The sequence below is a fragment of the Zootoca vivipara genome, chromosome Z1, assembly GCF_965207765.1.
Source record: "Zootoca vivipara chromosome Z1, rZooViv2.hap1.1, whole genome shotgun sequence".
Lineage (NCBI taxonomy): Eukaryota > Metazoa > Chordata > Lepidosauria > Squamata > Lacertidae > Zootoca > Zootoca vivipara.
Genome location: NC_142583.1, coordinates 47,638,725 through 47,657,160, shown reverse-complemented (window position 1 = coordinate 47,657,160; position 18,436 = coordinate 47,638,725). Strand labels below are relative to the sequence as shown.

The following is an 18,436-nucleotide window of genomic DNA, read 5'->3' as shown; positions in this document are numbered from 1 at the left end:
CACATAAAGAGCTTTATTTGAATATTTACTGTCTTGTTTCCCATTCATCTTAATATTGTTTGGCTACAACATCAGCCAAAAAAGATTCCTCTCCCCACCCACCCATTACTCTGTTTACTGTTCAGCTTGAGAAGAGTTCTGGAGCTTGCACACTATTTTGTGATGCTTTGGTTGGTGTCACAACTATCACTAGTGATTAATATCCACTTTGGAGGCAAGGTGATTGTGGGGGAAGAGTGGTGGCCCAGCTTCAGGGATACTTGAAAGAAACTGATTATCTGGGCCCATTTCAGTTTGGTTTCCAGTCGGCTCATGACACTGAAACTGCCTTGGTCACCCACATTTGCTGGGAGCTAGATGTGGTCTAAACCACAGAGCCTAGGGCTTGCCAATCAGAAGGTCGGCGGTTCGAATCCCCGCGTCGGGGTGAGCTCCTGTTGCTCGGTCCCTGCTCCTGCCAACCTAGCAGTTCGAAAGCATGTCAAGTGCAAGTAGGTAAATAGGTACCGCTCCGGTGGGAAGGTAAATGGCGTTTCTGTGTGCTGCTCTGGTTCGCCAGAAGCAGTTTAGTCATGCTGGCCACATGACCCGGAAGCTGTCTGCAGACAAACGCCGGCTCCCTCGGCCTATAGAGCGAGGTGAGTGCACAACCCCAGAGTTGTGTGCGACTGGACCTAACAGTCAGAGGTACCTTTACTTTTACCTTTAGATGGGAGAAGTACAACCCTGTTTGTTCTAGGTTTCTTAGATCTGTAGATTTCTTTTGACACAGTTAACCATGCCATCCTTCTAAGTGGTTCTGCTCCTACTTGCAGGGTCATTTCCGGAAAGTAGTTATGGTGAGAGCTATTACACTATGGGAGTTGTCTTGTGGCATAATGCAGGGTTCCACCTTGCCCCCTATGTCCTGCACATCTATCTGAAAATGCTGGGAGCTGTCCTCAGGAGATATACATTAGATGTCATCAATATGCAGATAATACTAAGCTCTATCTGTCTGTTTCATATGAATCAGGAGTTGCCGTTCAGGTGGTAGACCAGTGCTTGAATGTGGTGATGGACTGGATATGGGCCAGTAAATTGAAGTAGGATGCTGATAAGACAGAGCTACTATGTGTTCCAAATTCTTGGGTCCAAGAAGTAGGGAGATGGCCTCTTCTAGATGAGGTTGTGCTCCCCCAGAACGAGCAGGTCTGTTGTTTGTGGGTTACATTGCCTCAAGAGAGAAAGAGCCCATAGAATGCTAAAATACAAAAGCCTGGTGGAAAAGAAATGTAAGAAATGTAGAAAAGCTAAGTAATAATGGTGGCTTCCTTAGGACAGCATTCCAGAAGTGGGGAGCCAACACTGTGAAGGCCTATTCTGTGCCCTTAAACCACATTCAAAGCATATTTCCCCTCCTCAAAGCAATCTGGGCACTGTATCCCTCACAGAGTTCAAATTCCCAGCAACCTTTGACAAACTACAGTGTCCATAATTTTTTGAGGAGAAAACTGTGCTTTGAACGTGCTTTAAAAGAATAGTGTGTATATAATTTGCAGCTGAAATTTTGGATACCACTGGGGAAGTTGGAGCTGTAAATGTATATTTGCAGCCAAGAGCCCCACTATTCCCATTCATATTTCTATCCCATCTGTAAGATCAAAATTACTCTTCTAGTCAGGGGAGGGACTTGCTATATTAAGTTGATTGGATGAATGTTGACTGGAACTATTTAGCAGGCAGGATGCCAGGCTGGACTTTGTCAGGTACATTTCAGCTGCAATTCTCAAACCATCTGAGAGATAAGATGAGCACTTCCCTATGTTTTAGCCAGCTAGCTAAATGAGGATCAACCATACTCTTGGCACATCCTATCGATTTCATTGCTGCAGTTAAGAAACAGGTCTTGGCACCTGAACTGTGACAGTCTTGTTATCGGCAATGATTTTCAACCATGCAATATATCAGACAATAATTTCACAAATGGCTCCCAATAGGAGCTCCTCCATTCAGTTCTGTAAGCAGCAAAATGAGAACCCAGGAGACGAGACTGTGCAGAGACAGCGGATTTCAGCATGAAAATAAAGCAATAATGCCTTTGTTATTTGCAAGTTAATCAGCCTGAGGATCTTAGTATCAGGTGGGTGCCCCCCCCCAAGAAATCCAAAGTGTGTGATCATAGAATCGTAGAGTTGGAAGGGACTTTGGTGATCATCTAGTCCAACCCCCTGCAATGCAGGAATATGCAGCTGTCCCATACAGGGATTGAACCTGCAACCTTGGCATTATCAGCACCACACTCCAACCAACTGGAGTTGGCCCTCAATGCCCATGCTTTGCTTCTGCTGCTGGAGATCAAAGACAGGGATGAACTAGATCAGGGGTGGCCAACTCCCAAGAGACTGCGATGTACTCACAGAGTTAAAAACTGGCAGTGATCTACCCCCTTTTTGGGGGTTCAGGTCAAAGTTGTTGAGTTTTTTCAGGGAGGAGGTAAAATGTTGAGCTTTTTTTAGGGGAGTCACAATTGTTTGGGGGGGGGAGCCAATGATCTACCAGTGATCTACTGCAGACGTCCAGTGATCTACCAGTAGATCATGATCTACCTGTTGGACATGCCTGAACTAGATGCCCACCAAGGTGCCCAGAATAGAGAGGCATAAGCTGATGCCCATGCGTGACCAACTGCTTTATTGCCCTTTGAGTTTGCCAGCCTTTCCTCCACCTTCCTGCATTCCCTCCCTCTGATCAACATGGATTCATCTTAACATGGGTATGCAGCGCACACACAGCAGAATTGGCAATAGCAGGGGACCAGAAAAATGCCATTGTGGTTGGACAGGTGCATAGGGAGTGAGTGGTTTACAATTGCATGGGGGACCTTGTTGTAAATGCTGCCACTTGGAGCTGAAGCAGTCAGGAGAATCATATGGGAAAGCTTTTAATGAAGTCTACGACAAAGAGCCCCTTCATGGATCACTGCTTTGTCGTGGCGAAGGGGCTTGAATAACTCCAAGAAGCTATGAGCTATGCCATGCAGGGCCACCCAAGACGGACAGGTCATAGCCGAGAGTTTACACTAAATGTGATCCACCTGGAGAAGGAACTGGCAAACCACTCCAGTATTTTGCCAAGAAAACTCAATGGACATAAAAAAGGAGAAGCTTTGAGAAGAAAGTGAGAGTTTCCAAGGCATGCTCTGGTTCATGGGGTCACGGAGAGTCGAACACGACTAAGACGACTAAACAACAACCACAAAGAAGGGAAGTGAGAAAACACATGTCTGCATGCTCTCCACATAGAAACAAGCTTTACTTAAAAAACTAGCACCTCTTTTAGAAAATCAGCCTACAACCTTTTCCTCTGGTATGTTTTCTTTTCTGGGTGGGGTGCCCATGCACAGAGGGGACCACTGAGACCCGTGTCTCCCAATCTGCAATCTGAAATGTTTCAGACCCATAGGAGATGTTCCATGTGCTTCTCTTGACCATACGTTTTTAGCTCCTAGGGCATATTTTGTTTGAGGTCAATGAATTCTATCTAAAGGCATCTGTTGAGAGCAAGTTTGCTGGGATAAGTAGTTGTGTGACCTCAGTTGCCCAAGAATCTTTTTCCTGATGAAAGGTTTTCCTACAGTGCCAGCTGGTGCCTACTAATTTAGCCCCGTCGGAAGAAATCATTAACTAACAAAGACATCTAATCAACCCGTCACTGATAATCAAGAGCATATAGGATAAAGTTGCCCCACAAGAATTGAGCAGAATTCCAAAGATCAGAGGTCAGGTTCTCTTTCAAGGTCTGAAAGCATTATCAGTTGCTGCAGAAAAAGAGACCTGGGCTGGCATGACTAAACTTGTGCCTGAACTGAAGAGGCTCAGTTTGAATGTGTACCTGGTTTTAAGTCTTTTGTTTCCTCGCTCTAAGCTCTGGAGAATACCAGGGAGCCCATTAGACACCACAAAGCGGGAGAGGGAGCTCAGAGGCGCTTCGACAGGAGTGCCAGTCATATCAGCTAGAAAATCCTACAGTCGCCAGGAAACCAGTAAGATCTGTTAGCTTTTGAGGGCAGGCCACTCTAATAGGTCCCCCTCTGCTGCAGAGGGGGAAAGGTGCTGTTGGCCTAAATCTCAACAGGAAGTGATCTGACCATGAAAAGGGGCTAATATCAACATCCCCCACTTTCAGATCCTTCTTTTCCTGCCTAGCCGAGAAAAAGAAGGTCCAGAATGTGGCCTGCCACATGCATTGGGACGATGACATGTTGGAACAGCCCCATCGTCATGGCAGCCATGAAATCCTGAACCACCCCAGAGCCAGTCTCACTGGCATGAAAGTCCCGCAAAACCAGCAAGCAGTCTAGGAGTCCCCAACACAACCTCTGAGACCTGCTCTGTCAGCTCAGGCAGGGAGAGCACTGAGCAGTAAACCAGCAGAACCCCTAATCTAACCCAAATGCCCAATCTCTCTCTCTCTCTCTCTCTCTCTCTCTCTCTCTCTCTCTCTCTCTCTCTCTCTCTCTCTCTCTCTCTCTCTCTCTCCACAGAGAGCCTGGAGAGAAGACTGACAATTTCTGTAGACCACAGCATCTCTTCCTCCCTGACCATCAAACCTGTCCTGATGCTGCACTAAGTACCCAGGTGGGCACAGCTGAGTGAGACTGAGGTGGAATCTAGACACATATAAAAAATGCTGTGGAAATGCTTTTTTTTAAAGCATTTTGAAAAATATATTGAATTCACTCACCATCGTCATCTAGTGTCACATTTGTATAATACACTTAAAACGCACTTAATACGTTGTCTTTGCACCTGTATAGCTGAGTCCCAACTCCACCCTGTTCACCCACCTAACTCTCAGTGATAATGATACAGACCAGATTGGTCTCCTCATTCCTATTCAGATCATGGGTGAGGGAGGTCTTACAATGAGCTGACCTGTCATTCAGCAACAGCAGCCACAGACTTGAGGGTTGGCTGATAGGACAGCCACAATTCCCCAGGCTGGAGGAGGGGCTGGCACATGGCACAGTCACCAACTGCTTGTGCTGTGTGTCCCTTATCTGTTCTAAGCCCCCCCCCAATACCGCCTGCCACCTACCAAGAACCACTATCATTGGCCTCCCTGCCTTCCCCTCCCCTCTCTTCCCAGGCACATCCTATGCCCCTTTAATTAAAAAGAAAAACATCAAAAATTGAAAATCCACAGACTAAAACAGAACATTTTAAATAGTTGGTGCAGTAAAACCCATAACAGAGACCTTAACAGGAGCCTCTAGGCAAGGATAATGAAAATTACTGTACACGTTTTACAGCACTTTTTATTTTTTATTATTTACTCAGAGTTCAGTGGGACATAATCACAAGGAATTAGGCATCGAATTGCACAATTAGGACAACATTTATTATTGGAAGTTCTATCAGTCCATGTATGAAGAATCATTGGGTTACAATTCTTTCTGTAATGCCACTTTATATGTGGAAGAAAACAATCACTTGGTTTTTTAGCGATCTACTTGCCAGCTCCCTCACTGTAGTGAATAATAACGCCTCTCTTTTCCTGGTAGTTATAACTCTAACACCCTCTTCTGGTCCACAGTATAAAATGTATTTGTCCAGAGAGAGTAGTTTACACAGTTCATTTCATCTAGTGCAAAGATTGCATATGGGCAGCATTACTGGAGAGTTAAACCCTGTAGCCTTATGAAGAAAGCTGTGGACATTTACTTATCTATATGTTTTTATTTACAATACTGTTGTGCCACATTTCAGCCATGATGATTCTCAAAGTGTTTCACAGTAACAATGAAGACGCGATTTAAAAACAATAACAATTTAACAATTTTAAACTATAATTATCAATTACAATAAATAAATACACCAGAGGAAAAAGAATAGCATAAACAGAACTGGTGGAACAAAATAAATAGGTCTTTACTCCCCTGCAAATAGAAAAGCAAAATCAGATGACTGATGCTACCGGTATGATAAGCATTCAGGTTAGTCAACTGTAATGTGTTAATCCTGAGATAAGGTTTGATGAATCTGTCATTTTTGGTTCAACATGGACTGAGCGTGCTCAATGGCCATGGAATGGTGACTGAGGGACTTTCCAGATGTCCATTTTATAGGGCATTTGTGAACATTTGTGCTCACGACATAAACCTTTAAATGTTATGGACCGGTAATATTGCTCTGACTGCAATCAGTGCATGTCTCATAGTTTCCTGCTAAAATCCCATAACTTTTTATATCACAGATGTTCAGGTCTGCTTCTTTCTGACGTAGCCATTTCCACATACTTATAGTCGATGCCGGATCCCAGCTTCCTGTGGAGCTTTTGTGGAAATGAGAAATGGTTTGAAACAGCAGTTGCAGCCTGAGCATAAAACTGTAATTAATTTAAAAACAAAAGTATGGTGGCATAGGGCAAGAATTTATGTTTGAAAAAGGGGACTTGGAACGAAGAAGAGGAGCACTCCCAACTGCCACATTTTGTTGGAGAGCTCATTAATATACAGTGGTACCTCGGGTTACAAACACTTCAGGTTACAAACGCTTCCGGTTACAAACTACGCTAACCCAGAAATAGTACCTCAGGTTAAGAACTTTGCTTCAGGATAAGAACAGAAATCGTGCTCTGGCAGCGCAGCGGCAGCAGGAGGCCCCATTAGCTAAAGTGGTGCTTCAGGTTAAGAACAGTTTCAGGTTAAGAACGGACCTTGGGAACAAATTAAGTTCTTAACCAGAGGTACCACTGTAATTTAAATTTCAATATTAGGGGCTGAAAGAGTGCAGTATTCAATTAATTTCAAAAGCTGGCAATATAGAATCCAGAAGAATACTTTATACATGCTGTTTCCCTTTTAAGTTATTATTAAGCTTAAAAGCAAAACACCGATCAAAAGATCTACTGAATCTAAGAAATGTATGGAATTGTTGGCATTCTGATGAGGTTGAAACAGGTATGTTAAAGGAAGAAGACATGGATACAAGAAGATTTCCAAGAAGAGGAAATTGTTGTTGTTGTTTAGTCGTTTAGTCGTGTCCGACTCTTCGTGACCCCATGGACCATAGCACGCCAGGCACTCCTGTCTTGCACTGCCTCCCGCAATTTGGTCAAACTCATGTTCGTAGCTTCGAGAACACTGTCCAACCATCTTGTCCTCTGTCGTCCCCTTCTCCTAGTGCCCTCAATCTTTCCCAACATCAGGGTCTTTTCCAAGGATTCTTCTCTTCTCATGAGGTGGCCAAAGTATTGGAGCCTCAGCTTCACGATCTGTCCTTCCAGGGAGCACTCAGGGCTGATTTCCTTAAGAATGGATAGGTTTGATCTTCTTGCAGTCCATGGGACTCTCAAGAGTCTCCTCCAGCACCATAATTCAAAAGCATCAATTCTTCGGCGATCAGCCTTCTTTATGGTCCAGCTCTCACTTCCATACATCACTACTGGGAAAACCATAGCTTTAACTATACGGACCTTTGTCGGCAAGGTGATGTCTCTGCTTTTTAAGATGTTGTCTAGGTTTGTCATTGCTTTTCTCCCAAGAAGCAGGCGTCTTTTAATTTCGTGACTGCTGTCACCATCTGCAGTGATCAAGGAGCCCAAGAAAGTAAAATCTCTCACTGCCTCCATTTCTTCCCCTTCTATTTGCCAGGAGGTGATGGGACCAGTGGCCATGATCTTGGTTTTTTTGATGTTGAGCTTCAGACCATATTTTGCGCTCTCCTCTTTCACCCTCATTAAAAGGTTCTTTAATTCCTCCTCGCTTTCTGCCATCAAGGTTGTGTCATCTGCATATCTGAGGTTGTTGATATTTCTTCCGGCAATCTTAATTCCGGCTTGGGATTCATCTAGTCCAGCCTTTCGCATGATGAATTCTGCATATAAGTTAAATAAGCAGGGAGACAATATACAACCTTGTCGTACTCCTTTCCCAATTTTGAACCACTCAGTTGTTCCATATCCAGTTCTAACTGTAGCTTCTTGTCCCACATAGAGATTTCTCAGGAGACAGATGAGGTGATCAGGCACTCCCATTTCTTTAAGAACTTGCCATAGTTTGCTGTGGTCGACACAGTCAAAGGCTTTTGCATAGTCAATGAAGCAGAAGTAGACGTTTTTCTGGAACTCTCTAGCTAGAGGAAATTGATATATGTATAAAATCCATCAGATTAAATTGTACTATTTCTAGATAGGATATCTCCTGTTTTCTTCACTCCTTTTGTTCTTTTCTGATGGTTCTTTTGGTTTTATTCTTATATATTATATTTATTCTTATCACATATGAAAGGTGTGCCCAAGTGACTTACAGCATAAAATACATGGGAACCAGACACAATATCTAAAAATGCTAATTTTGGGATAGAATGCTTTCATGTTTATATATTAACCCCCAAAAATACTAAAATGACATTTTTATCCATAAATATTGCAGGACCTAACAACTCATTAAAAAGGTCAAGATTTTTAAAAGAATGCATGGAAAAATAAACCGGATGCAATCTTTAAATCTATACTGGGGGCCAGGGGGGGTGGGTTGGAGGCATCTCCAACTTTGGAATGATTCCTTCCTTCCCAGCAGCCTCTCACACACCACCCCAAAATATTAAAGAGGTGCCCCATAGCCCTCAATGTAGTTGCTTGGGGAGTAAGGGGATGGGAAACTCTCCTTCCACCAACTTCCTTGTTAACTTATCTCAGAATCCAAGCTGATGTCTAACTGGGTAATAAATTTAGGTCTTGAATACACATTTATGACAGCATTCAGAACATTCTTTCTCATGTCATAAACTCCTGTCCTATTCACGAGGCTCTTAAAAAATTACCTTATAAAATCTAGCAAAGCTCTTTTTCCACTGTTTGCTTGTCTTTCTGACCATAGAGAATACCTACTCGGCAAACCGGTGCTGTGTGCATCTACTCAAAAGTAAATCCCATTGATTTCAATTGAACTTTTTCCCAAGTGAGTGTGCCTAGGATGACACCCAAAATACTTCCGTTATTAACTGCCAAGCGTATTTGCCCAAGATCTTATGAATACTAGTGTTGCTGCCATACGTCCAGAATTTCCCATTCTGGTATGTACAATTCAATTTAATATCAACCCTGTCAAGTAAATTCACACAAGTCCTTCTAAAACATCATTATTCTCTTTTTGTTCCCTACCACTCCATATATGTTGGTAAGGATGAAATGAAAAGAAATTAGAGTTTATAAGAAGTTGTTGTGGCCTTACCAATCACCCCGCCAACAGCTGTTAACTAGATAGGGTAACAAAATATTTTACTGTAGTAGACTAAAAGATCTGTTTGTTTTTAAAATTGCTGCTCCAAACAACCTGCCATCTCTCAACCAGCTTTTGCCAACCTGGTATCCTCCAGACTACAACTCCCATCAGCCATGGGAGTTTTAATCCAGAACATCTGGAGGATACCAGGTTGGAGAAGGCTAAACTGTCCTTTTTTAATGGGGGTAATAGATTACATTTCAAAGCTTCCTCAAAAAACAATGGCAAATAAATAAGTCTCATTTAATATTCTAACAACTTATTAGCATTCTTGGTGAATTATTATTGCCATCAGGAAACGCAGATGGTAGAATCTGCATTATGGAGGATTGGGAATCAAATACACACCTCTCAAATGGCTCTGATCAATGAGGACAACTCTTAGCATTGCTGCTTGAGACCTGGGTAATGTACCGTAGTGACTATCCTTGCCCATGTGGCTCCAGGTTTCCCTCCCTTGTGAAATGCTCTCGTTACACTTACTCAGATTTTAAAGAAGCGTTATTAGCTGCAGCATTCTGCATTAGCTGTGTGAAAACTTTGGTTTCAGAAGAATGCCCCGGTTCCTGTAGGAAGGCTGTGACCCACATGTGAGGCGATGAAGCAGCCCTGATGGGGGATATGCCATGGCTCTTTCTGAGGAGAAGACATGTGTTGTATGTGGAACAGTTGGTGGACGGGGTCCATGAAGTCAATATGGCATTCCTGTCATTAACACATGCTTATTTGTATCTATCTTCAATCCATGGTGCCATGGGTAATATGGGACGTGCCTAGGAGTTGCCAGGGGCCTTGTCGAAGTTCATGGAAGAACTTCAGTGCTCATGGAAGATCTTTCATTCAAGTCCCCAACTGCCACTCTTGATCAGCCATTTTAATACACTTGAGGCCCATCTCAGGACTTCTTGCCTCTTATGCAACTGAGCTCAGAGACCTTTGACAGACTTTTAGACAGCCATGTATGCAAGAGTCCTTTTCCTAAATGGTATTGCTTAAGGCATCGTGAATGCCAGGAGAGATAAGGAGAAGAATGAATGACGGAGATCTTTGAAAGCCACGAGGAACTGAGGTGCGCGGGGGGGGGGGGGCAAGACAGTCATATAGGACAGGGAAAGGGGTGGGCTATCATAAGAGAAGAATCCAGTGGGCTGCCTTTCCAGCCTGTGTGGCTCTGTATAGGATATAAAGACCAATAGAAATCAGAAGTGGGTAACCCTGCAGTGCAGTCTCGATAACACAAAACCTGCTGTGAAGAGGCTAGATCTGGACGCAATGAGGCTGCCATTGCTGGCTGGTGTGCTTATCATCTGTTTTCTGGCACCGGGGGTGTCCAAGGCAGTTCCATTAACGAAAAAGGTTAGGCTGATGGGTGACTTACAGGATTATTGGTATGGGTTGTTCCGGAACCTCCAGCCCTGTTTCAAAGGGTTATCTAGGACAGTTCTAGGTGCCTATGAATGATCTAGGTGTGTTCTGGCATAGTTTGTCCACAAATGCGAGACATTTTCCTGAACTGATTTCTGTTAGACACAATAGCCTGTGGTTTTCAATGAACTTTTCATGTTCTTCTTGTACTTAAAATTACACTGTGGAAGCAAAATAATCACTTTTTTCTTTTTCTTTCTTTTCTTTTTTAAAAAAACATCTAGGAAGACCAAGAAAAAAGAACAAAAAGTGTAAGTAGTTACCAGGATACAATTATGCTAGCCTCTTAATCAAAGTATACATTTACATGCATTATAGGGCTGCAGGCGTGTCCATCTTGTTAAGGATGAATAGGCTGAACTGTATTCTGCCATTATGATGAGAAATCTGGGGGGTAGTAAGATCCATTTTCAGTAGCTTACATTTATAGTTATTATTTGTTTCAGTTTTGGTAGTAGTGCATCAAGACATATTTTTAAAACGTAATCATTTCTGCTGTAATATATGGAAGGCCCTGCCTTTATTTTGCTTCAGCCTTTTGAAAAATAAACAGCAGTTATAAAGTGGGGGCTGGCCCCATGAAATTGTTACTATAAAGTTTAAAATATGGCAAGAACAGCAACTTCTGAAATCTTAGATCACAGTCAGCGCACCAGGAAAAATGAACTCTGAATACAGGGATTGTATTCAACTTTTACTCAGAGTAGACCCATTGGAATTAATGAACACAGCCAAGTTAGGCCCATTCATTTCTGAGTTTAATTTAGCTGAGTGCCACCTTAGAAGTTAGAATAAATGACAACTGGTGTTTCCAGGGAGCAAATAGGTGTCAATTCATTTCTGCAATGTGATACTCACCATTGCTGACCACAATTGCCGTGGGATATAAGTAATAATAATGATAATAATAATAATAATAATAATAATCATTTATTATTTATTATTTATACCCCGCCCATCTGGCTGGGTTTCCCCAGCCACTCTGGGTGGCTTCCAACAGAAAAATAAAATAAATTAATCTATTAAACATTAAAAGCCTCCCTAAATAATAATAATAATAATAATAATAATAATTTGTGGGTCGGTCTCTTTCCCCTCACCCCACCCCAAAAGCATTCAGGTTTAATTTTCATCCTGACTCAAATTTATTTCATCCAGGTGACACCAGAGTAATCAGCTCACCCACAGGCCATCTTGGAATTAGGGCAGCCTTGTGGCCTACTTTACAGAGGGCCATTCCCTGTTTGAAGGGCTACCAGAAGACAGTCATCACTTTGTCCAGCTGAAGCCTGGTTTAAAGTTAAAGAACCCTAATAAGGGACAGGAGTGGTCTTTAAGTTGCCATCAACAGCTGGGTCCTGGAAACCTCACATTTCTATTTAAATTGCAGCAAGTATTACTAAATTCGGATTTACACATATAAATGAGGATGTGCAAGTTTTATGAAAATCTGTGTCCCCCTTTGTCCTCTTTTTTGGCTGGTGCATTTGCTGGTGCATTTCCTCTTTTTTAACAATGTGTGGCTGTTCTACTTGGAACAAAGCCATGCCAGCTTGGACAACTGCAAAGAGAATACTCTTGGCATAAAAGAACACCTCCCTCCCTGGGAAGCTGTAGCAAGTTGTGCCATGATGCTAAATTTCTAGTAAATGGGGATAAATGGGAAATCTGAAACATTTGTTACATTATTCTGAATAATTTCAATTACGGTTTTAACTATAGATTGTAGAAGTGAATAAAGAATGTCAAATTCCAGGATTTCAGCCAGTACAAGGGTCCATTTGCTTGAGACTTCTACTTATGGTGAGTTACGTGTTGGGGAATGTGATGTATGTACAGTGGTACCTCGACTTACGAACAACTCAACAACTGAATTTTTCGACTTACGAATGGGGCAAATGGCCGCATGCTTATGAATTTCTCGACATCCGAACGGAAACCATGGCGGTTTTAGATAGGGTTTTTTCAACTTATGAGTTTTTAGAGGGGGTTGCTTCAAATTTTTCAGTTTCCAATGCATTCCTATAGGAAATCGCGTTTCCAATGCCGCTTTTCGACTTACGAATTTTTCGACCTACGAAGGTGCCTTCGGAACGGATTAAATTCGTAAGCCGAGGCAACACTGTATAGATGATGATGATGATGATGATGATGATGCTTACAATTGTTGGTAGCTCCGATTAAAAGGAAATCTAGTAGCAGGCCTGTAAAAGGTTCAATGCTTAAGACCGAGAGAGGGGGAAAATTTCCCAAACTAATAAAAGAACCAAAACACATTTATAAATTTTGCAACAATGTTCTTCAAACAAAAAAAATGCGAACTTTAAGGCAAAGTGTATCAAAAAAGAGTATTCTTTTAAAAAACAACAACCAATGCATTATATTAGGAAAAATTGATTGCAAAAATATTGCACTAAAATATGTCTATTAGAAAAGGTGCACTCAAATGCTGACAGATTTTCATTAGGATTCTTTAAAAAAAAAAATCACATACTGTTACAGAAATGTGATGAAATGATTTGATTAGAAAAACTGATTTGATTAGAAAAAACAAGAAACAGACTTGCTGACTGATTTGGCCATCCCTACCTAAGATCCTAGAAATAAGCTACTATTCGGAATTGGCGGCACTGACACTGAGCTACAGAGCAATGGTAATAAGGCAGCTTAATATGGCTACCCAGCATCAACATACACTTATTATAAACAGTTCCTAGGGATTGTAAACATCATCCTGGGGTGTGTGTGTGTGTGTGTGCAGAGAAGGAGCAGAACAGAGTGAAAGAAATGTAAGAGCTGCTGTTACACAAAGAATCACACATCAAATAATCCAGTTTGGAAGTTCCTTTTTGTGTCATGAAATGTAGGCCAGCCAAAGAAACATATATGCATTGACCCCTGTCCCTCTTCTTCCAGGCAGGTATAAATGTCAATATTGGAGTGGTAAGTCTCATTAGCCCTCCCCCGCTTTCAATTATTTATCCCATGTCATTGTCTTTCAGTACAAAACTGATTTTCTTTAACGAAATATTGGATTTTGCAGGATCCTGGAGGGATCTAAATCAGTGTTTTTCAACCACTGTTCCTGGAGATGTTGCCTGGTGTGCCGTGGGAAAAATTGAAAAAATACTTTATATATAGTCAATAGAGGCACAGAGTTAAATTTTAAAACATTTTCTAATGGTGGTGTGCCTCGTTTATTTTTTTTCATGAAACAAGTGTGCCTTTGCCCAAAAAAGGTTGAAAAACACTGATCTAAATGACAAACCCAGCTCCTTTGAGATCTCTGGCATCCTCCTAGATTTTATTTTAATGTGATTTTCCTCTCCTTATACCACTTCCATAAAATTGGGTGGGTGGGAATGCTGTTTTGGCTCCACCTAGACAGGGCAAGGTATCTTAAAATGGCTCAGAGTTCAGTGCTGTAAAGTATCTTCCTGCTAGGCACTTTGGGTTAGATTCACTCTTGTCAAGGACTCCCACTTGCACAACAAGGCTTTTCTCCTCTGCCCCACACATCCCCTAAAATTGGCTTTGGGGGGTTGGGATATCTCCCAAAACAGTGTGAGGAGCAGACAGAGGAAAGGGGCATTATTCCATTTGGCAAGTTGAAAGAAATGCTTGCAGATACAGAATGATTGGAAGAGCATGGCATTGAATTCCACCCTTGACCTGCTGTGCTGCACTGCTCTCTGTTTTTCTTTGAAATGCTGTTGTTTAGAAGTAACCCTTTCCTTTGCTTTACAGGTAACTGGACAAGATGATAAAGACAAAAATGTGAGTTTCTTTCTAAAGATAGTAAGGTACCCAATCACATCTCATGAGAAACCCGAAGTCTAGATTCAATGTGAGTGGGCATGAGAAAGGGGAGAGTTGGTCATGAATTCCGGTGACCACAGCAAATACATTCTTTCCGCACTCCAAGAGTCATTCTGATCCTTGCCCTTATTCACTTCAGTCATATTGTCCAGGGAGCAACAATACTCTTACATGTCTGGCCATCATTTTCCTACATTTTGCCTTTATATTCTCCCATACAATCATGAGGAGCAAATTAGCTTTCCCAATATTCCTAATAAATAAAAGAAAGCTAACAGGGCAATTCTATTTAGCATAGAATATAGGGTTGCCCAAAAGTAAAAATTCAGACACAAAAGTTGTTGAGCTTTGAGCTTTTATATACCGATATAGAGATAGATAGATGATAGATAGATAGATGATAGATAGATAGATGATAGATAGATAGACAGATGATAGATAGATGATAGATAGATATAGATATAGATGCATCGTTTTACCCAAAGTGGTTGTGCAAAATCTCAAAACTGAGTTTTTGAGCTATTGTTAAGGAAATTTGGCAAAATCTAGACTTCCGACATGGCTTGCCATATGTTTGCATTTCCCCAGACATTTCAGCGATTTCTACTCGGATGCAGTTTCCAACTGCCATTTCCCTGCTATGTCCAGGAAATTCCGACCATATGGCAATCCTATCATAGAACCATAGAGTTAGTTGGAAGGGACCCTGCCATGCAGGAATCTCATCTAAAGCACCCATGACATATGACCACCCAACCTCTGCTTAAAAATCTCAAAGGAAGGAGAGTCCATTGCCTTCCAGCTCTGTCAGAAAGTTATTCCTGATGTTGCATGGAGATCTCTTTTCTTGTAACTTGAATCCATTGGTTTGGGTCTTACTCTGGAGCAGAAGAAAAGAAGCTTGTTCCATTAAGACAGAGTTGTTCTGCCTGGCCTTTGGCCTGGAATCAACTTGATCCCCTTTTTCCTTTTTCTTTTTTCTGATGAGGCTGCATTTTAATTTTAATGTTGTATTTAATCATGATTTTAAGCTGCATTTTAATTAATTGTTTTATATTCAGTGTTAGCTGTCCTGAGCCCAGTCTTGGCTGGGGAGGGCGGGGTATAAATAAAAATTTATTATTATTATTATTAATAAGCTGGCTGGGTGTAGTGGGCATGGAGTCTTCCTTAATATCCAAAGCATTCAGGGTAACCTGTGAGATAGTGCAGGCTTTACCCTCAATGTTTTGGGGGTTAAGGAAGACCCTTCACCCACCTTGTCATGCTCAAAAAGTAAATGCAAGCCCCCTTGCTGGACCCTGCAATATTTATTTTTCTGTTGAGAAAATTCTGCACCCACCGTGTTCTTTGCTGGCGCAAATAGTTCCCTCCAATGCTTTTTTTTTTTAAAAAAAAAGTATGTGACTATTTAGCACAGAGGTTATAAAAGGTCATGGAATCCCTGTGCTTAAACTGTCTTTTGGACGTATACCTCTCAAAGCAATAAACTAGAATAACATGTTGCTGAACTTGAGGGACGGCGTCAGAATGATGTGAAGATCTTGAAAGCGGTGCGTGGGTGTGTATAAATTTAACACTGCATTTTCAGAAAATATTGAACAAAGACCAAAGTCAGCAGAGCAAAGAGCAGAAGAGAGATGAGAAAAAGAAGAAGAAAGGTCAGAAGAAGAAGAAAAAGGAGGAGGAGGAGGAGGAGGAGGAGGAGGAGAATAATGCAGACGATGAAGAATAGAGGAAATGGTGAGCTGGACTGAGATCTATTTCTTTGTAGTCAGATTATTTTCATTTTGGACCCATGGATTGTTGGAAATGGCTGAAGAAAGGTTCTTCACACCTAAACTAGATGAACTGCCCATTGGGGTACTAATTAATTGATTGGAGCCCATTTAATGATCCAGTGCAGGTAGCGTTTACACTTTGCTGAGTGAACCAAGAACCTGACTACAGTTGTACCTTGTTTTGCGACCGGGATCCATTCCAGAGCCCTGACTGCTAGCTGAAAAGGATGCAGGGCAAAGTGCCACATCCAGGTTTGCCGCAGATATTTGCCGGAATGGACACTAGACGAGGCAGACGTTCGCGGAGGTATTACTGTAATTGTAACAGGCAAATCAAGCCTGGCCTCTGTACAATCAGGGCTTTTTTTCAGCCGGAACTTGCTGGAACCTCTCAGGTGGGCACCATTGCTATTATAAGAGAACAAAGGAAACATTCTTGGTGAGTTCCAGCACCTTTGTTTTAAACAGAAAAATCGTGCTGTACAGTGGTACCTTGTGTTACGTACCGTTCCCCTTACGAATCCTTTGGGTTATGGGCTCCGCTAACCCCGAAGTAGATGCTTCCTTGTTGCGACCTTTGCCCCGGGATGTGAGCGGAAATTGCACTACGGTGGCGTGGCAGCAGCGGGAGGTGCCATTAGCGAAAGTGCGCCTCATGTTACGAGCAATTTCCTGTTGCAAACGGACCTCCGGAATGGATTAAGTTCGCAACCAGAGGTACCACTGTATACAATAACATGCTTGATAATGTATACATACAGGTAGGTCCTGCATCAAAATGACATAATATGGAGTGCTCGCATTCATGGATCCAGCCAGCATGCTGTGCATTCTTCCAGGGTATTCTATTCCATTCCTTCTTTTTCAGCCCTGGCGCTTGCTTTTCCAATCCTCCCTCCAACAGCCAGCCAGCATTTCATATTTGGTCCTCACTGAACTGCTCTGCAGGAGCCTCTCCCTCCAAAAGCTTTTGCTATACATTAAGCCCACAGCTCACATGGGGGAATTGCACCTAAAGCCAAAATCATGTACATCGGTTTAAGAACAGTCCGGTTTAAGAACCATTTGGTTTACAAACTCCACAAAACCAGAAATAGTGTCTTGGTTTGCGAACTTTACCTCGGTCTAAGAACGGAATCTGAACAGTGGAAGGGCACCGGGAGCAGCAGGAGGCCTGATTAAGGAAAGTGCGCCTCGGTTTAAGAACGGTTCTGGCTTAAGAACGGACTTCCGGAATGGATTAATTTCATAAACTGAGGGACCACTATATAATCAAAAAGTCAAAACACACTGGGATCAATGGCAGGTGAGATTGCCCAAGTCATTTTTCCCACAACCCTGACTGCTTTCCATTTTAGGTTGTTGTTTTTTTGCCACATTCATAAAGTTGTGTGCTTTAGACATGCTTTAAAGATATAGTGCATTCACAGCCTTAGCAAACTTAGCTCTCTGTTGGTAATCATGATAATACCTCATGATGGTAGCATCTCTCCCCAAGTAGATGCTTTTAAAAGAGCAAATCACATTCACCATGCTATGTTTCTTGAGATTCTTTGGATACAAGCCATAAAAATAGCATAAAACGGGTACAAATTTATAGTCTAGACATGCCTGATATTTACCGCTCACTGAACATTGTTGTCTTCATAAATATATACTTTTTCATAATTATCTAGATTGATTTGCAAGAAGACGGCTTCAGAATAACCACTGATCAATCTTTGGGAGTCTACATTTGATCATTAAAAAGAAAACAACGCATGACACTGTCTTTTGGCACAAGGCATTAAATGCATATTTGGACTGTTCTATGAAGTGATTTAGCTCGTGGAGGATATGCCCTTCTCACTTGAATCAGAACGTGTTGCTAAAGAAGCCTTATAATAAAATCCTTTTTTCTCATCAGCTTTCGTAGGAATTGAATACATTTTTGTTACTGCAGGATGTAGGATATTTTTAAACAAATCTTAAAGCCATCCAGTTATCATGAAATGGAGCTTTTAACCACTGTATAGGCAATTAGGAATCAGAGAAAATGCAAGGTGCTTCAATTTCAAGAGAAAGATGTGCAAGTTTGGTTATGTGCATGGAACTTCATGGAAAACGCAACTTACTGTAAGTTGCTCCGAAAGAAGATATTGAA

The 18,436-nt window shown here is 41.9% G+C and overlaps 1 protein-coding gene across 1 annotated transcript; it reads left to right on the top strand.

The window, feature by feature from the left end:
• The first annotated feature begins 10,345 nt into the window (after positions 1-10,345).
• Positions 10,346-18,198, top strand: LOC132592682 (uncharacterized). The gene is made up of 7 exons (XM_088660394.1): positions 10,346-10,624; positions 10,918-10,944; positions 12,416-12,496; positions 13,610-13,636; positions 14,441-14,470; positions 16,104-16,255; positions 17,970-18,198. The coding sequence occupies exons 1-6, from the start codon at positions 10,541-10,543 to the stop codon at positions 16,245-16,247; spliced, it is 393 nt and encodes a 130-aa protein (XP_088516520.1). The 5' UTR covers positions 10,346-10,540; the 3' UTR covers positions 16,248-16,255; positions 17,970-18,198.
• The last annotated feature ends 238 nt before the right edge of the window (positions 18,199-18,436 follow it).